This window comes from Myotis daubentonii, chromosome 8, assembly GCF_963259705.1.
Source record: "Myotis daubentonii chromosome 8, mMyoDau2.1, whole genome shotgun sequence".
NCBI lineage: Eukaryota > Metazoa > Chordata > Mammalia > Chiroptera > Vespertilionidae > Myotis > Myotis daubentonii.
In genome coordinates, this window is record NC_081847.1 from 33,179,463 (window position 1) to 33,200,761 (window position 21,299).

At 52.1% G+C, this 21,299-nt stretch overlaps 1 protein-coding gene and 1 non-coding gene across 4 annotated transcripts; one reads left to right on the plus strand and one right to left on the minus strand.

Moving 5' to 3' along the window:
- Positions 1-1,074: 1,074 nt before the first annotated feature.
- Positions 1,075-18,780, minus strand: FAM110A (family with sequence similarity 110 member A). 3 transcript variants are annotated; one of them, XM_059705790.1, is made up of 2 exons: positions 18,756-18,780; positions 1,075-2,639 (listed from the first exon to the last, which is right to left on the minus strand). In XM_059705790.1, the coding sequence occupies exon 2, from the start codon at positions 2,540-2,542 to the stop codon at positions 1,658-1,660; it is 885 nt and encodes a 294-aa protein (XP_059561773.1). In that variant the 5' UTR covers positions 2,543-2,639; positions 18,756-18,780; the 3' UTR covers positions 1,075-1,657. The 3 variants fall into 3 exon arrangements, with proteins under 3 accessions (XP_059561773.1, XP_059561774.1, XP_059561772.1); XM_059705791.1 differs by lacking the exon at positions 18,756-18,780 and adding an exon at positions 12,635-12,879; XM_059705789.1 differs by lacking the exon at positions 18,756-18,780 and adding an exon at positions 5,843-5,975.
- Positions 16,866-17,074, plus strand: LOC132240426 (small nucleolar RNA U3). Its single transcript, XR_009454321.1, has one exon. It is a non-coding gene; the product is annotated as a small nucleolar RNA U3 (small nucleolar RNA).
- Positions 18,781-21,299: the final 2,519 nt, after the last annotated feature.

Consider the following 21,299-nt stretch of genomic DNA (forward strand, 5'->3'; position numbering starts at 1 on the left):
TCCATCTGCTCTCATCACTCCTTTAACATAGGGACCAGGAGGCCCAGCCCCTACATAATCACACCTGCTGGGCACCTGTGGGCAGGTCGCCTTCCCTGTGCCTCAGTTCTTCACCTGTATCATGCAGGGAAAGACTTCATTCTCATGGGCTCTAACAACATCCTCTTCCATACCAATTTCCCCTTGTTTCCTTGAACTGCTGGGCCTAGCCTAATCCCCCAGGGGCTGGTAGACTGTCAGAGAGACAGACAGACAGCTGGGCTGACCTGGAAGTTTGTCAATAGCCCAACGGAAATCTCCTCTTTATGCCTAAAATAAAACCGACATCAAACCTGTCACTAGGGCCCCCATTAGCGCTTCCTGTTTCTGAGTGGTGCAGCCCAGGCAGCCCGAGTGAAAGGAAGCACCACCCAGCCCCTCCCCTCTCCCACCCAAAAGCTGGCAGAGGCCACCCACGCTTTCATCCTGTGTCCTCGGCTCTAGCTCTGGCTGCTCCACCAGCCAAAGTGTGGTCTCCTAACAGGTAACTAACCTGGAGAGACAGGAAGGAGCTGGGACCTCAAAGCCGAGTGCCAGCTGCTTCCTTCCCCTTCCCCCTCAACTCAAAGAAGACTGGGCTTGTCCAGGGTCACTCAGAGTTGGAGGTAAGTCCATTCATTTTGTGCTGTCCACCCAAGTCCCTCTTCCTCTAAGAACTCCCACTTCCAACCCCCAAATCTATGGCCTATGTGACCTCAAGTTCAGGGTTTGCCCTCTCTGAGCTTCCTTCCCCCTTTGGAACTGGGCAGGGAGTGGGGGAAGTCAGAACACCCGTGATGGGGAGGGTCCGTCACCATGTTAGCCTTTCCCCGGCAGTTCCCCTTCCTGCTCCGGAGGAAGGCCCCTGTCCCAGTCCCAGCTCGCTCCCAACTCACTGGGTGCCTGGACCCAGCTTCTTCTCTGAGGGAAGTGCACCAGCCTCCCTGATGCCCCACTAGCTGCTGGGGTAAACAATTACTAGGTTTGGAAGGCCCCACCCCAAGATTTCTCCCCTCCTCTCCCCTTGTGAACACAGAAGAGTCTGGTGACCCAACCTTTAAAAAGCAAGCATTTGTGTTTATTAACCAAAGGGAGGGAAGCCAGAGCCAGAGGGGCTCCTACCAGTCCCTCCTGTAGTCTACCCACCTAGGCCAGGTTGCCAAGGCCTGGGAAGAACAGTGGCTAGACCACTCTTCCCTGCACCCACCCTAGGGTGAATTCCCAGGGAACCAGGGCCCACTGAGTGAGGAAGAGGAAGTCAGGAAAGGATAGAGGCCAAGGAAGGAAGAAAGAAACAGAGCCACGGGGTAGACAGACCTGGTAGGGATCCTTGGCCCCTCACTCAGGGGGGAGGGCTAAGTGCCCCAAGCCCATGAGAGGAACCACGCAGAGGGACAATGCTGGCAAAATCCCGACAGGTGAGGAGGAGGGAGTGGTCCAAGTCAAGAGGCCACTCTCTCCAGTGTCAGTCCTTGCCAGACGGATACTGGCCCAGCGTCAGAGCCTTTGCTTCCATGCCAGGTTCACCAAAGGCAGTGGTCTCTGGTCTGCCCCAACCAGGGAAAGGGTGAAGGAGAGCTCAAGGGCCCAGCTGCCTCTTTCAGCTCTGTCCTGTGCCGAATGCGAGTCCAGTGGAGACCTATCCCTCCACCGCCGGAGTCTCCCGCGCTTGCCGCAACCCGTACAGCCACTTGATCACACGGGCATTGCGCTCAATCACGGACACGCCATAGGGGACGCGCTCCCGGGCCCGCTCCTCAATAGTGGCCGAGCTGCGGTGGGAGCAGCCCCCCTCGGAGCTACCTGGCCCAGCACTGGGCCCCGCCAGAGACACTATGTCTGAGCTGGCTCGTGCCAGGTGGGCCACACCCAACCCCCGTGCCTCCTCTGGGTCCAGGCCGCAGAAGTTAAAAAATCGCTCCAGGTCGGCCGCTGCCCGCGAGAAGCGCTCACTCAGGTCTGACTTGGAGCGCTGCAAACCCGGGGGCCGGGCTGGACTGGAGGCGGCAGTGTCCGGTGATGGGCAGGGTTGGGCAGGTGAGGCCGGCAGGGGACGGACATCCACTCGGCGGACGGCAGCGGTACTGGGAGGTGGGCGTGGAGGGGTGGCTGGGGGGTCCTGGGGGGCTCCCTCTGCCCGCCCCGGGGTGCGGCTAGCCTCGGCAGGGGACACCGGGTTGTCACACAAGTCGATAAGGCTGCTAAGGATGTCCAGGTCCAGTTGGGGCCGGCGGCAGGGGCCCGGCAGGGCTCGGCGGCTAGGAGTGAGCACGGTGCGGCGAGTCCCAGGGCTGAAGAGCGGCTGCTTGGACAGCAGCGGCTGCACAGGTTGCTGGCGGGTGTTGGCCACCTGCAGGCTCTTGACGTACTTGGCCTTGTCGGCCTCCAGGCGCTCCACCGCACTAGGTTTCCGGGCTCCACCGTCGGCAGGCCTCCGGAGCAGGTAGCCCGGGACCTTGGTCCTCAGGCGGAAAGGCAGGGCGGGTGAGTCCCGGGCTCCAGGAGACAGCATGTCCACAGGCATGACTGTTACATACCCCAAGGCCTTCTGCACGAGGACACGGGAGAAGTGAGGAGACAGCGATCCAGGCAGAAAATTGGCAGCTGGACGCCGGCAACGGCTGCAGGGGAGGAAAGAAAGAGAAGGGCTGAGCACGCTCAGACAAAGGCTCGGCAGACTGGAAGAGGCTGAAGACGCCTTCCCCATTAAAAGTGAAGGCCACGCCTCTGGCTCACAGGAAGCCAATCAGAAGGCAGAAAGCACCAGCTGTAGGGTTTGAGGCTCCGCCCACACCCCGCCCTCCTCCGAGAACCCGGCCCAGGGGAGGCAGAGTTAAAAAAAGGTGCCAAAAAAAAGAACAGGCGCAGCCTGAGCAGAAAAGACAGGGCAAAGGAAGTAACGCGGGCTCGGAGCCCTGTGCTGGGCACCAGCCGGCTCAACCGCAGTGGGTCCTCTTACCAGTCCATTTTGCGGATGGGGAAACTGAAGCTAATTCAACAAACTGGGGGCTCTATTCCTGCCTGGAAGCAAGGAAGTGCTGCCACAGGAGCCTTGGGGCTAAAACCCAAGAGAAAGGGCTAAAACCCAATCTGGACTGCCCACAGGGAGCCTGGTACCACTTCCACCCCTTGCCTACCTGGACAGGAAGCTGCTCTGTGCCATCCACCCGCCTAAACATGCCGGGCCCCAGGCACAGCAGCAGCGGCGGCGTTTGTGGGGGAGGAGGGCAGAAAATCCCCACCCCCGCCACAGTGGAGTACAGGCACCATCAGCTTCCAGGACCGGACGCCAATGCCAGGCCCACAGTGATCCATGAGTGCCTGTCACAGGGAAACGTCAGACCTAAGCTATGCTGCTCCAAGCGGCGCTGGAAATGCCCACTATCACACCACCCTGCTTGGGGGTGTCCAGCAGACTGCCAGCACCCATAGCATAGACCCCCACAGGCAGAAGTGCCCACACCTGGGTGCAAAGTATCCACGTAATCACCTGGGCATCAGAGCCCGGTGTCCCTGTCCCTTTTTCCAAGGAAGGGCTGGAGCCTCCCTGGAGATGGGCCAGAAGAAAACCTGTAGGCCAAGTCCTGAACTTTCTCATCTGTTAATTGGGGAGGAGGACTTTGTCAAGGTGATAACCAAGAGGACTGGAGGTTCAGGCCATCTAGAGCTGTATTGTCTAAGTCAATAGCCACCAACCACAGCCTTAGTTTAAATTTAAATTTAAATTTACATTCGGTTCCTGAATCACACTAGCCACATTTCTAGGACTCGGTAGCCACAGACGCTGGTGGTCATACAATAGACGGCACAGACTGCAGCATTTCCATCTTAACAGAATGTATTGGGCAGCACCACCTACGCATCCAGAATTCCAGGAGGGAAAGTCTGGATTGGGATGGGGAGGCAGGGATCTCTATTGTGTGCTTGCTAGACATTTAACACTGTCCTCTCCTGTAATCCTCCAGCAAGCCAGGGAGATGGGTCGTTGTCACCTCATTTTACAGTTGGAGAAACTGAGACGCAGAGAAGTGACCAGCCTCGGTCCCAGAGCAGCTAAACAAGACCCAAGTCACAGGAAGCTGAATTCACTTATCTATTATGTCTGTGGTAGTTTTACCTTTTGTTGTTCCCATTCCTCTAAAATATCAACTCCACGAGGGCAGGGGGTATCTTGTTCACTGTATCTAAGTTTCACGGTATTACTCTTGACGCATAATAGGTATTCAGTACAGTTTTATTGACTTGAAATGTCTATGGGGGCCCAATGTGAATGGGCACACCCAGTCTGCTGCAGGCAATGGGTCCAAGGTGGTACATGTTGGATATTCTAGGAAGCTGGAAATCCAGAAGTGCAGGAAAACTCTGGGTTCTTAAAAATTAGCATCTTCAATAATAATAACTTTAAAAACATTGTATGTACGGGGCAAACAAAACATGCACCACACCCCCTTCCATCTGGCCCCCAGCCGGTCTGGAACCTTTGCTGCAATGGCAAGTTGAGAACAGAACCTTTGGGGCTGTTGGCCCAGAGCCAGAGCTGCTCCCCAGGTGGAAGGGATGGAGTGGGTGGGAAATGGCGGCCCCACCGAGGGCCGACCTCCAGGAGACCTCAGGAGAGAAGGGTCTGATAGGAAAGGCAGCCTTGCTGAGCCCTGTCCAAGTAGCTAGACTCTGCCCCACCCCCGGGCCTGCCGCCTCCCAAACCAGTCCAACCCGTCCGGAGACGGTGGTTCAGGGCACGATCCCACTATCGGGGAATCAGGGATGAAGGGGGTCAGATGGGCAGGGCCAGGGCAGAAGCCACGCTCGCCCCCAGTTCGGCTGGGGTCCCTACACCCTCGGGCCCGACCTGCCGGCCAGGGGCCTCCCCTGGACAGACACCTGCCTGGGCGTGGCCACCACCGGCTGCGCGCTTTGTGCAAGCAGCCGCGCCTCCTGGAGACTCCGTTTGCTTATCTGTGAAATGTGGTTAAAAATAGACCTCCAGGTCACCAGGAGGATGGAGACACAAAACAGCTCGCGGACTTTCTTCAGCATCCGGCAAAAGGCGACTCCCCATGACCCGGGCTCCTTGTTTCCCAAACTCCACAGACCTGGCTCCCTCCTTCCTCCCTCCTCCCCAACCCCCCCCACCCCCCGTCGCCCCTCGCAGGGGTCTCTAACCCGCTCAGGAAGGGGCCGCGAACAAGGGAGGTCCAGGCTGGGGCCCTGGCTTCAGTTCGCGGGCACAGGATAGAGGCTAACCCGTGAGCCATCTACGCCAGCCCCATTTCACAGGTGGGCAAACGGAGTGCGGCGGCTCCTGCGAGCTGAAGCCGGGGTCCCAGTGCCAGGTGGGACTGGTCCTCTCCGAGGCTCCGAGCCTCCTTCCATCGCCCAACGCCTCACCCACGGATTTCAAACGCCCAAAAGCGCGGCCCCGGGCCCTTCTCGTTGGCATCTCTGGGGCACTCAGTCCCACCTTGCCCCCTTCCCACCGGCTTCCCCGAGGGAGCCTCAGGAGGAGAGAGGGAGCGGGGCAGCTCGGATCCCGGTCTGGCTTCTACCCTTCCCTACTGCGGGGCAATCTTGGGAACTCCCTGCCGTGGAAGAGGCCGCGGGCCCGGCGCGCGCTGCCGACTCCGGCCGATGGTCACCGCTCTCTGAGCCCGGGTTGGCCCGGCTCTGAAATGAGGGGCCTGACGGCACGATGTCTGCGGCATCCATCCAGGCCGGAAGGTGAGCCCCCGCCCGGCCCCCGCCGTCCCGAGGAGTAAGGGGAGCGGGGCCGCCCGGGCCCTGACCAGGCGCCCACGCCCCGGCCCCGGCCCCGGCCCGCACGTACCTGGCTGCACCCGCGCCGCTACACTGCGCTCCTCCGCCCGGCCCACCTGGGCTCAGGTAACAAGCATTGCGCAACTTCCGGTGGCCGGCGGCGAGCTGGCGAACCCGTCGACCCAGGTATTACCCAAAAAAGAGTGAACGCACGCCAGGCAGCGGCCAGAACCCGAGCCCAGACGCGCTGTAGTGGGCGGGGCGCCTGGACCTGCCCCGGGACCCACTCAGGAAGCTCCCCGGGAGCCGGGCGCTCTCACAGCTGCACTGGCCCCGTCCACGCGAGTCCCCGTGGCCACTCCCGCAAGCGTGCCCACTGCGGAGACAGAGAAACTGAGTCCCCTCCCACCGCCACAGTGACCACCGTTTAAGTTCACTGTGCCACGCGTGAGAAAGTGCTTTTCCTGGTATCAATTAACCCATTTAATCTTCCCAACAACTCCTATGAGCTGAGCTCTATTATTAGCCCCACTTGACTAATAGAATTCTGAGGCTGGGACAGGCTGAATCAGCTGCCCAAGGTAACCAGAGGAGTCCAACCTGGGCACCTTCCCTCTGGACGATCCCTTTCTAGCCGTGTGTCCCTGATCCCGTTGCTTAACCTCTCTGACCCTCCAAAGAGGGGATCCCACCTTCCAGGCCGGGTCAGGGTGAGTTCTTGGGGTCTGAGAGTACCTGTAGAAGCTTTGAGCAAGCTGTAAACATTAGTAACAACAGCAATAAGAGTAATAGTGGTAACTACAATTTTTGAGTGCCAGGCACTGTACTTACTTAAATCTCTGGACAATCTCCCCACTCCCCAGACCGGGAACTATTTCATCCCCATTTTCTGAGGAGACGGTAGTAGCCCTGCTGGAAGGAAGGAATCCCGGGAGGGAGCCGATTGCTCTGCCAGCCTAAGTTAAGTCACTTCAGGTGGCACATTTGATCAGGCCAGTTTCATGGGGATCCTGAGGCCCAGAGAAGGAAGTGCCCCCCCCGCCCCGCCCCCCGACCCTGGGGAGGCTGAAGAGGTCCATGTCTGTGCCTGGAGAGGCTAAGACAGAATGGGGGGGAGGGCATGAGGAGAGAGGAAGTGACTCAGGGAACCGCTGTCTACACTGAGTGAGTCAACCCTGATGCCCCCTCCAGGCCCTGGGGCTGAATGATGGAAGAAGACCATCCTTCCCCACAGTAGCCTGCTGGCAACAAACTCCAGCTCTCGCCTAGCTCCACCAGGGATACCCTGCCTGGCCCTCCACGGCACAACAATGAGGTGGGAGAGGGTTCAGTTAGGCACTAATAGTAGTAAAAGCAAAGCAACAACAATACTTTTCAGAATAAAGTCGGTAAGAATTTTTCTGAGTGCTTTCTTCATACCTGGCACTCTTCTACACTCTATATATATGTTAACTCGTTTAATCCTCACACCCACCCTGCGGGATAGGTACTACTAGTATGCCTGTTTTACAGTTGAGAAAACTGAGGCACAGAGAGGTGGGACCACTTGCCTGAAGTCACAAAGCTGGTAATTGGCAGAGCCAGGATTTGAACCCGAATATGGGTCTTGGGGGGAGGAGTGAGAACAGGTCTCCAGTATTGGGTTCGGCCACTCACCAAGGGTCTCCTAAGGAATCGACAGCCTCCCTCTCTGGACCCCCGAGAGTGGAGCTGCTTCGGGAAGCACTCCCTGGCTATGGCTCTGGGTCCCAGTTTCCGCAACTATAAAAGAGGGGCAATAATAGCAATGTTTTCCCAACAGAGATTAGATCCCTTCACTGCTCTACCGAAAACCCGCTGTGGCTCCCCATCACCTGAAAATAGAGTCCAAACTCTCCCTGGGCCCTCAGGCCCTCCCAGATCCAGTCCCTGCCCTCCTGTCCCACCTCATCGGCACCCTTTTCTGCTCCGGCCACATAGCCCTCCCAGCTGTTCCTGCACACGCCAAGCTCTTTCCTGCCTCAGGGCCTTTGTACCATCCGTTCTCTGCCTGGAACCTCTTCTCTCATCTCCTTCAGGTCTCACTTCAAATGTCACCTCCTCAGAGAGAACGCCCTGCCCACTCTGAGGCTCCCACCAACTCTCTCACCTGGTCTGTTCCCTTCCAAGCATTCATCACACCCTGTCGTTTTAGATGTTCACTTATTTGTCACTTGTTTCCTGTTTCCTATTTGTAAAATGTATTAAGAGGGCAATTCAGGCCAGGAAGTGGGCTTGGCTGTGGAGCCAAAAAACAGAAAATAACAAGTATTGGTGATGCAGAAACTAGAACCCTTGTACACTGTTGGGAATATGTTTCCCCGCACTGGGCTGGGAACTCCATCACACTCTTCCATACTGTCCTCCTCCAGGGACCAAACACCAGAGGGGACAACACTGACCAAGGGGCAGGACTGGAACCAGGCTGCCTCAAAGGCCAAGGCCCCTCAGCACCAAGCCTCCTTCCAGCCCCCCGACTCTGCCCCAGGCCCTCCCCCACCTGCCCCACTCCTCCTCCAGCCTCAAATCACTCCCATTCAAGGTAGGCTCTGGCCACTTCTAACTGAGCCCTGTTCCGTCTCCAAACCTCCGGACACCACGTCCAAACCTCTGCACACACTGGGTCTGCTGCCAGCACCGCCCTTTTCCACTCCATCTCCCTCCAGCTCTGTAGCATGGACTCCGGAACCAGCCTGCCTGGGGCCAAGTCCCAGCTCCACCAGTGATCAGCTATTCAGCTCCTCCATGCCTCCATTTCCTCAACTGTAAAACAGGACTGCTCTCTCGTGCCCTCTCCCAGCACGAGGCTTGTGCATGACAAACGCCAGCAAAGTGTGACAGTGTGACAGTGCTCCTGGGTGAGGCCTTCGTCAGTCCAGAATGTTCACCCCTCTGTCAGAGGTTATCAATCTAAATGCAGAGTCACTTGAATAGACATTTCTCCAAAGAAGGTGAATAAACAGACAATAAGCACATGAAAAGGTGCTCGACATCACTAATCGTTAGGAAAATGTAAATCAAAACCACAATGAGATACCATGTCACATCCATTAAGATGGCCATTATAAAAAATATATACAGAAAATAACAAGTATTGGGGATGTGGAGAAACTAGGGCCCTTGTGCACAGTTCGGAATATAAATGGTGCAGCCAATGTGGGAAAAGTACGTCAGTTAGGCAAAAAACTTTAAGTAGAACTACCATAGGATTCAGCAGTTCTACTTCTCAGTATTTACCTAAAGGAACTGAAACCAGGAAGTTGAACACATATATGTACAACCATGTTCATAGTTGCATTAGTCACAATAACCAAAAGGTAGAAGCAATCCAAGTGACTATTAATGGATTAAACAAAATGTTATATATACATACAATGGAACATTATTTAGCCTTAAACAGGAATGAAATTGATACCTGCTATAACATAAGCAAGCCCTAAAGACATGCTAAGAGAAATAAACAGACCCAAAAAGACAAATATTGTGTGATGCCAGTGATCAGAGTACCTGCAGTAGTCAAATTCATAGACAGACACTACAATGGTGGTTGCCAGGGGCTAGAAGGGAGGAGAATGGAGAGTATTTAACGAATATAAAATTTCCATTTGGGAAGATGAAAAAGTTCTGGAGGTGGATAGTGGTGATGGTTGCACAATGTGAAGGTGCTCAGTGCCACTGAACTGTACACTTAAAAATGGTTAAAATAGCCCTAGCTGGTTTGGCTCAGTGGATAGAGTGTCAGCCTGTGGACTGAAGGGTCCTGGGTTCAATTCCAGTCAAGGGCACATGCTCAGGTTTCGGGCTCAGTCTCCAGTGGGGGGCGTGCAGGAGGCAGCTGATCAGTGATTCTCTCTCATCATTGTTGTTTCTATTTTTCTCTCCCTCTTCCCTTCCTCTCTGAAATCAATAAAAATATATTTTCTAAAAAAATGGTTAAAATGGTCAACTTTATCTAAATACATTTTACGAGAGAGAGAGAGAGAGAGAGAGAGAGAGAGAGAGAGAGAGAGAGAGAGAGAGAGAGAGAGAATGAACATGAATATATAGAGTCTGGAGCCAAACTTCATGCTTTTGAATTCCAGCTCTAGGTGACCTTGTACAAGTTACTAAATCTCTCTAGTGTTCAGTTTCACTTTGTAAGGTGGAAATCATAACAGTGGTAACTACCTTACATTATTGAGGGAATTAAATTAGTTCATACTTATAAAGTACTTAGCACACAGTGAGTGCTCAAGAGGTATTAGTGATTTTCATTCTTTGATGAGGGGGCAGAGGTATAGTTTCTGATGTTTATCATTTCCATGACATTCTGCACTCCCACCCCCACCCCTTCCTTCCACCTGCTTCTCTCCTCATCAGCAGAAGCCAAGCCCAGACTTGGGTGGAGACAGGGAGGCCCTCACCTGCCTTAGAGGAGGATCAGGAGGGCTCCAGCAGCAGGAAGGGGGCTGGCCAGTAGGGTAGCCCAGCTCAATTTCAGCCCAGCTGTCAGGGTCAGAGACACCCGGCTAGCTGGGCATCCCCCAGGGCCACACCAGGCCCCACGCTATTTCTGGAGTCTCCCTAGACGCTCGTGCCCTGACCTGCCTGGCGTCAGCCTTGCCCAGAGTCAGTCCTGCCTAGGGCAGACTTGCATAAGCCTCAGGAAGGCAGAGGTGAGCAGGCTGTGGGAAGGATGCGGGGGCAGTCACCTAAGGCAGCAATCTTCTATTTGGCCCAGTGAAGGCCAACTCAGTTCTCTGAGCCTCCGTTTGTACCTGAGGTTGCAAAATGGGAACAAAGGGGCTTGCAGTGGAGACAGCATGAGAGACACCAGATGCAGAGCCTTAGGGCAGGGCCCGGCACACAGGATGGGGAAGGGGGAGGTTGGGGAAGACCCACAGCCAAGCCCACTTCCCAGCCTGAATTACCCTCTCCCAGGCCTGAACTCACCATTATGGCTTCTTATCTTAGACCAGAAATGTAAAGAAACCTGTCCAAAGTCACACAGCCAGTCAGTGACAGATCACAGACAGGGCAGTGGTCTTTTGATTAAATATATAATCTAACAGATATAGATATACAATTTTTCAACCAGGTGATATATGCACATGGCTCAATTCAAGAACTATAAAGGGCAAGAAGTAAAAATAAACTCCCTCCCACTCCTGTTCCCAGCCACCCATTCCCCTCCTTGCAGGCCCCACTATCACCAGACAATGTGTCCTTCCAGGGAGATTTTAGGCAGATATAGGCAACAATGGACAGATATAGGGTGGCCCCCCCAAAATGTATACACACACTTTGAATAATTATAAAGGCCATGTTTATGAAATACATTCTGTATTCAAAATTGAGCTATCAGCTGTTAAAATGTGTATACTGTTTTTGGGGGGAATACCCTGTATTCTTTCTTTTTTACACATATGGTAACATGCTGTATATACTGTTTTCATCATGCTCTTCTTACTCAATAATACATGTTGTTCTTAATAATATGTTATTACTATATTAATTATAATATTATTAATACACTTAATAGTATATGTTGCTGCTAATATATGTTGTGCCACCTCCGTACATAAAGAGCCTATCAGCCTCTGTTGATGCAATTTAGTCTGTGTCCAGTCTCTCCCTATTACGCACCGCACTGCAGCATAACTCCGCCTACGTCACTCTGCCTGGAAGGAGGACAGGTGGCTTCAGGGATGCACTTGTAATTGTGACAGAAATGGGAGGAACTGTGTTGCATAGAGGCCATACGAGCTATCTTCAGCCAGCAGAACATACCACAAACGGTCAATAAATGTCAACTTTAGTTGCTTTGATCACAGAGTTTTGGGGCAACCCCTCAATTTCGCTTTGGAGACAAGTACCTCACTTACCTCATCCTAAACCCCCTCCTTGCATCACATGCCAGTCAGGAAAGAGAATAAACTCACTAAAAAGTGACATATATACATAGGACATCAAGTGGGGTAACTGCTACAAAATAGACAAGGGGGAGGGCAGGGCATATGAAGTCAATAAAGATTTGTTGAAAGAATGAATGAATGAATGAATGAATGAATGAATGAATGAATGACTTGTTTCCTTCTGAGTCCCCTGAGCTCCCCTCCCCAGAGCCAGGAGGAGAGAGGATACCTGCCCTTAAAGAAATCCAAGACTCTCAGATGCTATGACTCTGAGCGCCTAGAATTCTAATACTGAAGCCAGGCAGACTGGGAGCCAACGCCAGCGGTGCCAAGTCTGCTGGTGTGACTTTGGGCAAGGGGCTTATTTTCTGAGAACCTCAGTTTCCCCACCTGCGAAAGGACACCAAGAATAGCAACCTGGGGGCGGGGGCTGAGGGTGGGGGCGGCCAGGAGGCAGGACACAGTCGAGGTCAGAAGCTCACCAGGTTGCACCACCCCCAACTCCAAAGTCTCTAGTGTTTCTGGTGGCTCTGGCTTCCGCTGAGGGGCTGCCTCTATCCTCTCCCCGGGTCCCCAAGAGCACAACAGTGACTCCGGGGTCAGAGCACCTGCTGCCCACGCCGCTTCTAGCCCAGCAACGCCAGTCCCGCCCGATACTCCCGGAGCGGGCCTCTCAGAGGAACAGCGCTGTAATTCAAAACCTCGTGGGCAGAAGAACCAAGTCCAGGAGCACAGGAGCAGACAGACGCCCAGAAAAGGCACCCAAAGATGGTGTGGGAAGGGACAGAGGGGGGTGATCCAGCCAGGGCTCCATGGGCCGGGTCCCTGCTGCTAAGACCACCAGGTGCCCCTCTCACGCAGGTATGACGCGGGGAGGACACACAACGCAGGCTTTCGGTGAGCGGGGCCCCCCAGACCGAGCTCGCGCCCCAGACCACCTGCGCCCTCACCTGGAGCCCACCCTAGGCGAGTCCCGGTTCTTCCAGGTCGGGTGGTGGAGAGGCTGACAGCTCGGACCCGGGAATGGCCACGCCCAACGCCGCTCGGGGGCCAGTCCCGCGTGAGGACCCGAAGAGGGACCTCTTCGGAGCGGTCCTCCGCACCCGAGACGAGCGGGGGGGACCCGACTGTCGCAAGGCCCCCACCGGAACGAAGGTCCTGGTGCGCAGAGGAAGGGGAAGTGAGCATGCCTTCCCCCTCCACCCCCGTCACGAAAATGGTTTGCCCCGGACATCCTGATTGGTTCCTCGCTTCCGTTCGAACGCCGCGCCGCCCGTGTTGCCAGGCGACCGTTTAACTTAGGTTGGTCCGCAGAGCCGGAGCTCAGCAGCCCCGCCCCGCCCCGCCCCGCCCCGCCCCGCCCCTTCGCACCGGCCTCCTGTTCTTCCAGGGGCGGCCTTCGCCCGGTGCCTTAATGCTCAAGCTGGACTTCCTCCTGGTTCCCAGCTGCGTGAGGCACCATTTAGGGTCCCGGGGCTGGTTCCTAGTCCGGACTTCGCAGCTAACTCGCTATATGAGCCGGGGCAAACCCCTTTCCCTCTCAGTACCCTTAACAGCACCGCAGTGAGTGGGTTCGTTTTAAAATGTGCACACCCAGCAATCTTGACATTTACTAAGGAAATGACCAAAGATTTGAGCAAAGATTAATATAGCCCAGCGTTATGTATCAGAGTAAAATAATGGAAATAACCTGAATTCTCAGCGAAAGGGGATTGGTTATAAAAATCCATTCTGGTCAGTGCTCATGACATAACCCTTTGAGATGGGTACCTTTAATTAACCCCACTTACTGATGAGGAATATTATGCAGTCATTAAAAACTATGTTGTTAAAAGATCTTTAAAGAAAATGCCAAGAAAGTGTTTGTTTGTTTGTTTTAAAGTATGTTTCAACGCACCATGTACAACATATGTATTAAATACATAATCATAGCATCACATGTATAGATGTATAATCATTTATAATAACAGCAGTTAATTTTTTTTCTTTGGCTTTTGTGGATTTTCCAAATTTGCAACATTTAAACATGTCCAAAATTTTTTTAATAGGATTAGAATAAGTTAACTCAAAAGGCTCTTACAGATGAAGAGATTTCATAGCTATGAGTCACTGCTTGAGTCTAGGGCAGTGGTTCTCAACCTTCCTAATGCCGCAACCCTTTAATACAGCTCCTCATGTTGTGGTGACCCCCAACCATAAAATTATTTTCGTTGCTACTTCATAACTGTAATTTTGCTACTGTTATGAATTGTAATGTAAATATCTGATATGCAGGATGTATTTTCATTGTTACAAATTGAACATAATTAAAGCATAGTGATTGATTAATCACAAAAACAATATGTGATTATATATGTGTTTTCCGATGGTCTTAGGCGACCCCTGTGAAAGGGTCACTCGACCCCCAAAGGGGTCGCGACCCACAGGTTGAGAACCGCTGGTCTAGGGCATTGCTCAATTTAGAACCAGTTAGTGTCTTTCAAATTCTTGGATTGCCAATGATTGAGCACTTACTGTGTGTACATGCCTTGGGTACACAGGGGAGGGGACTAATAAGATACCAATAGCTAACAATGATTGGGTGTCCTGGCCTGGGCACCTACCAAATCAGAACAAATACTGTCAGAAACAGGGCATCTGACTATATCTGTGAGGACCAGCAAAACATTAAACCTGGCTCTAACTGTGCCCTCTGCCAGGTCGTGCTTGAGGCCTTATACATGTTTTCTCACTTGACTTTATTACTATCTGAGAAGATAGATCCTATTATTCCTATTTTATAGATGAGAAAACAAGGTTTGTGTGGATCCAGCAGGAGTCTTCTGAAATATTTTGTTATATCCACATGTAAATGTGCAAAACCTGTTTGGTGGTAACAGTGAGGAAAGGCAAGGAGGGTCCTGTGATCCTAAAAGACACAGAGAAAACTGAGCAGGGGCAGATCCAGCCTTTGTACTTCCCAAGGTTTATACAATTTAGGAAATCTTATTTAAGAAAAGAACTACAGCCCTGACTGGTTTGGCTAAGTGGATAGAGCATCGGCCTGCAGACTGAAGGGTCCCAGGTTTGATTCCGGTCAAGGGCACATGCCTGGGTTGCGGGATGGATCCCCAGTGTGGAACGTGCAGAAGGCAGCCAATCGATGATTCTCTCTCATCATTGATCTCTCTCTCTCTCTCTCTCTCTCTCTCTCTCTCTCTCTTCCTCTCTGAAATCAATAAAAATATATTTTTTAAAAAGAAAAAAAGGAAAAGAACTACAAAATTACAAATACAAAATTGGATAATAAAGTGATTATTAGGTTAGAAAGATAAAAGAAACCATGGCAAATGACAAGTTCCACAAACATTACCAGAAAAATAACATTACTTTTATGAATTACCTCCATAATGCTTTCCACAAACATGTAACCACTCTTACGTATAGAGATATAAACTCTGACTCGCATGTTCACATCACAGTGGCATTTGAGTCAACTCAGTGTGCTAAGTAGGGGCATTCCTGGAAGCCATTCTTATACTAGGTCAGTTGGTAATAATTTATTCATAAAAGTTACTGGAAACAACATAAATAAAACCACTAAACCCAAATGAAATGTCACGGGCATCTTAGCCAGATCCCCAAAATGCTGGCACTCACTCCAACATCATCTGACACAAGGGGAAGTAAGCCTGAAAAGAGATGGTGGTTTTAACAGAGTGAGGTTAAGATACCTTCATTTGGCAGATTTTACAAAAGCATATGACCATGTGAACATATTGCTAGGGTGCCTTCCAGACCTCAGCATCCCCATTTTAAGGTCGGGAATGACAACAATGGTGTGGTCTTCAGATCCTTCCCTAAGATTTACACCTCTGATCAGGGGTGGGGATATTTGAGATGCCTCCATACAAGCCCTGCTGGCCCTGGCATCTTCAAAGCTTGTCTCTGTCCTGCATACCCTGGATCTTAAATAAATAAAATAATACACAAAGTGTTGCTCACATGCTGAGCCTCTGCCCTGGCCAAGGTAGCTCAGTTGGTTGGAGCATCATCCCATGCACTGGGAGGTCACGGGTTTGATTCCCAGTCAGGGCACATACCTAGGTTGCAGGTATGTTTCTCTCTCTTTCCCTTCCTCCTGCTCCAAAATCATTTTTTTTTTTTAATGCAGAGCCTCATTCCCAGAGTAAGAAAGTGAGGCAAACAGAGGGCAGAGGGAACCTCCCCTGGACTCCAAGTTAGGCCTCACAAAGTGAGATTATTTGGGCAACTCAGATTCTCGAAGTCTGAGCAGCTTCACCTGCCAACAACATATTGGTGGTGCCCCTATCTTCAAGGATTTGTTAAGTACCTGGTGCCAATTCGGAGAGCTTGAGAGCATCCCAGTCCTCCCCATCCCTGACCAGGTAGGAGGGTCGGGGGGGGGAGGAGCGCCCATAAAAATAAGGTGGACAAGCTGTCATTACTGTGCCCAGATCAGAGGGAGCTGGAGGGTTATTATGACCTTATCCTGACCCAGCACGTGAGCAAATAATATCTTGCCCTGCACACAGGCCTGAAGCTGTTTCCATGCCTCCTCCAGCATCCTGACCATGGCTGTGTTTTCTTCACTCCACTCGAAACCAAGATGAAATCAGCCTCAGATGTCAGTTCCCTATCTTCTGTATTTTGTTTTTTCCATTTAAGCTAAAGGGTGTTCTCTCTATACATATTTGCTTGCTTCGGAACTTTCCTGGCAGCACCCGCCAGAAAGTAGTCCCCGTGGTGGCTACTGGGCTGGCTGGGGGACAGAATAAAAGCTTTTTAGAAAATATTCTATTTACTTTTTGGATTCTATACTTTATAAATGTATTCTCTATTTTTTAAAAATAAGTAACAGCATTTTTAAAAGCTGAGCCTCATTTTCAGAGTAAGAAAGTGAGGCAAACTGAGGGCAGAAGGAATCTCCCCTGGCCTCCAAATTAGGAGATCAGGCATCTCAAATACTCCCTGGTCACAGGTATAGACCTTAGAGACGAATCTGAGGCCCACACCATTGTTGTCATTCCCGACCTTAAAATGGGGACGCTGAGGCCTGGAAGGCACCCTTCCAACATGTTCCCATGGTCATAGGCTTTCGTAAAATCTGCCAAATTAAGGTATTTTAACCTCACTCTGTTCCCTGTGAGAGAACAAAATAAGGCAGTGAATTAAAAGACAAAGACTATACTTTCAGGGATCATTTCTATGGTTCGTTATCAGTGAAGTTTCTCTGAACGTGTAGAGCACCCGAAACCACAAGGAGGAGATGCAGCGTCCTCTCTTGAGCGTGAAGCCGGCTCTTGGTGTTGCTTCTGCAGCTGCCACTTGCCGCTGACGATTGTTCCTCCCTCTCTTGGGAGGGGAGAGGGAAAGGACGCATTCTGAGTAAAATTTTAAAAAAAAAAGAAAAGAAAGAAAAAGAAAAAGATAACTCAGCTCAGAGAGAGAAGCAGCGATGTGAAAGAGACACATTGATTGGTTGCCTACGCACCAGAGCCAGGGATCAAGCTTGCAGCCGAGGTGAGGTCCTGGGCCTGGGCCTGAACCGGCCTGTGCTGGTCCCTTACCAACGGATCCGGGACAGCCTAGATGCCATTGAGGTCGCCGGCCTGCCTGGTGCATCCTTTCCGGAAGCCCACATGCTGCCACAGCACACTGAGTGTGTCAGATCAGCTAGAGCGAGGACGGGGGGCAGGCTGGAGCCAGGAGGGGGCGTCAGCCGTGGCCCGTGTACACGGTGGACTCTGCCGGCCTGAACGTGCAGCTGCCGGGACCTCGGAGTCACTAGACCTCGGTGCTGAACCAGGACCTCACTCAGGAAGACTAAAGGAAATGTGACTTATGTACAAAGTGTATATTCGGATATGTATCGATGCCTTTTAGTTTTCCCAACGATTTTTACCCTCCATTCCTGCCACCGAGGCCTTTTTAAATAAGCAAAAAAAGAGACAACTCAGCCCAAATATGTCCCCCAAACATGGCAGGTGAGAAGGTCCACTGAGAGGTCCTTTTAGGACAGCAACATAGTCACATTTCTCAAAAGATGTTGAGAAACTTTATGCTGCACGAATAGGCCTATATTCTGATCTAGCATCTGTACTTTTAGAAATTGACCTTAGGCCCTAACTGGTTTGTCTCAGTGGATAGAGCATCGGACTGCAGACTGAAAGGTCCCGGGTTCGATTCTGGTCAAGGGCATGTACCTTGGTTGCAGGCACATCCCCAGTAGGGGGCATGCAGGAGGCAGCTGATCAATGTTTCTCTCTCATCAATCTTTCTAACTCTCTATTCCTCTCCCTTCCTCTCTGTAAAAAAAATCAATAAAATATATTTTAAAAATTATAATAAAAAAAAAAGAAATTGACCTTAGCTATATACCGAAGGAGACTCAGAAGGATTGAACAAGAATATTTATTACAGTATTGCTATTAATAGCAAAAACAAAACAAACAACAAAAGCAATCGAACTTTTTGGCCACAGAGCAATGGGAATGGTGAATGGGACTGGAATAGAATGCCATACAGCCATTAAAAATGATGGTTTTAAAGAATATTAAGTGACAGAGAAAGCTTTTTCTAAGTAATGTATCCCCCAATGCGATTATTTGTTCCAGAAATATCTTTGAGAGCTATGACATAGGTGCAAGCACATCTTTCTGAGCTTCCGTTTCCTCGCCTGTAGGTGGGATTTGTCCATGACTGTGTCGCAGGCACCCTCGTGAGAGGTACGGCACCCTGACGGACCTTCAGCGCCCTATGGCTATTGCTTCTGCTGCTGCGCTTATGTTGTCTGACAGTATAAACTCGGAAGGCAGCATGTCTTCGGGTAGCACTCTGCTGCCGAAACCCTCCCAACAAGCTCTGAATACCACAGCCTTTGGAAGCTGACTTCTGTCGACTTCGCCGCCTACCACCTTCCCCCTCCGCCCTCCTTGATCCAACCACTGGCCTCATGTTGCTTCTCAAATACACCACGCACCCTCAGGCCTCAGGGCCTTTGCATGTGCTGTTCCCTCTGCTCAGGTCTCTCTTCCCCAGACACAGCTGCTCCCGTACCTCCTTCCTTACCTCCTTCAGGTCTCTGCTCAAATGGCGCTCTCCCAGGAAACTCAGCCTCCCTCATCACTCACATTTCTCCTCCCAGCACTCCAACCTGCTGCCGCTTGTGAGTCCCTGTGCTCGTGTCTTGTCTGTCCCCTCCATTGACTGTGAGCACCCAGAAGGAGGGTCCACACTTCTCTTGCCCACTTTTCCTACAATCACTACAGTAAAGGCTCTTTACTGGTCAGAAACATTTCTTTCTCTTCGCTTGTTACTATTTCTCAAACATATTCTGTAGTGAGCGGCTATAGGGTTAAGCCTCGGACTGACCTGTTGGCAAAGCCACAAACAAGGCCCAGCTTAGAGGGCACAGCCCTCTTAGACAATGGTTGGCAAACTGCGGCTCACGAGCCACATGCAGCTCTCTGGCCCCTTCAGTGTGGCTCTTCCTAAGCCTTAGGAGTACCCTAATTAAGTTAATAACAATGTACCTACCTATAGAGTATAAGTTTAAAAAATTTGGCTCTCAAAAGAAATTTCAATCGTTGTACTGTTGCTATTTGGCTCTGTTGACTAATGAGTTTGCTGACCACTGTTTAGCATAATTAGGCTTGACCTTATGACGCTCCCTAAATCTTATCTGGGCTGTGGGAGATGCAGCAAGTGCTGCCAAAACAAGTGAAACTCGCAAGAACACTGTAACGATGGTGACCACTACCTTGTTTACCTCTGGCTATAAAATAAAGGCTTAGCTTGCCTCTGGATCTCCCTCTGTGGCCTCAGCCAGGCACAGGAAGATCCACCTAGCTAGACCCAGCTTATTCTCTTGGTCTGTCTTCATCCTTCACGGCCCCCGCTCAGGCTCCCCGAACCCTTGGCTGAGCTGGCTCGGCCCAATATTCACCCCTGCAGTCCTCTGCCCTCACAGCACACAGAAGCAGTGAAAACGCTGTCTCCAGAGGGTGGGTCTCTAGCATGTGACAAGGGACACGTCCTCCTCTGCGGGAGCCCCCTTTAAAGTGCAGGGCGCCCACAGGGGACCAGGCTGTCCAGACACAGGAACTGTCCTCAGTCTCCAGTTCCCCACGGCGCCTGCCTCTCAAACCACCCTGCTGCCTCCAGGGGGCCAGGTTCCACCTGCCCGAGCATCAGGCCCAGCTTCCTGTGGCCACGTTCCAGGCCTGAGACACACCCTGCCGGTCAGCCACACTGTTTGCTTTCCCCCAGCTGCCAGGCTGTGCGCCCCTGGGCTGGGCCCTTCTTATCTCGGAGCCTCAATTCTCCATCTGTGCAATGGAGGCACCAACACTCACTTGGAGTGTACTCAGGAAGGTGCTCTGAACACACAACCCAAGCCAGGTTCTGGGTTTCTGTCCTTGGAAAGTTCTTTTATTCTAAACCAGGCAGGGTCAGAGCGATCACAAGGTCCAAGATACTACACCCAACGGGCCCATACCCCGAGATCATGGGGCCTACTCCCCCTGGATTTGCAGGAAAAGCGTGCAGCCAGGAGACACAGCAGGGGAGGGCTCAGCTCAAGAGGACACCCTGAGACCCCAGCCCGTGGAGGAGAAATGGGACCGCTGTCTGTCCTGCAAGCTGGACCCCGGGCCAGAACAGAGGTTGCTGTCTGAAAACCCCTCTTAAAGACAGTTTGATCCCCTGGCCGGTGTGGCTCAGTGATTGAGCATCGACCTATGAACCAGGAGGTCATGGTTCGATTCCCGGTCAGGGCACATGCACAGGTTGCGGGCTCGATCCCCAGTGTGGGGTGTGCAGGAGGCAGCAGATCAATGATTCTCTCTCATCAAGTGATGTTTCTATCTCTCTCCTTCTCCCTTCATCTCTGAAATCAATAAAAACCTATTTTTTAAAAAGACGGTTTGATCATAGTTGGTGTTCATTCTGACATAAATCAGCACCGCTCCCCTGCTCCTGCCATGTGCTGGTTCTGGGCTGTTGCCTTGACCTGGTCAGGCACGTAAAGCGATGTCCATACCTGGCCATACCTGGTAGCTTTCACGTCCTGGGACCCGTGACTATTCTCCACGCCCCTGATGAGGTCCAATTTGTCTTGCAGCTCAAGACATGTCTCATATGTACGTTTCCCTTAATAAAGCCTCTTAATAACCGGAATGGAGCGGCCAGCCTCTTTCTTTCTTTGTTCCCTGCCCTCTGCTTAGGAAGGAGACTTTCGGTCTCAGGGCCTTTCTCTGGGTCTTGGTGTATGAACAGCCCCCGCAGTCACCATGCCTGACTCGCTGCCCTGTGCAGCCACCCAGCAGCGTCCAGCTGCCCCTCCACAGGGCCCCCCATTGCTGCCCTCGGTGCCCATGGCCTGCAACGCTCTCCCTGCCCTTTCTCCTCCTGGCCCGCTCCACCATGTCCTGTGGAAGGCACTTCCCCAGAGCCTTTCCTGCCCCCTCTGCAGGTGAGCCGGGGACCCTTTCCCCTGCCCCCAGTCTCCCATCATATCAAATCGTGTTGCGTGTGTCCATTTGCACGTCTCCCCACGCAGGCAACAGTGAGCATGCAGGAGGGACTGGCCTGTTCCACGTCCCACACCCCAGG

Coding starts and splice junctions, on each gene's coding strand:
- FAM110A (XM_059705790.1), bottom strand. CDS start 2,542: ATGCCTGTGGACATGCTGTCTCCTGGAGCCCGGGACTCACCCGCCCTG.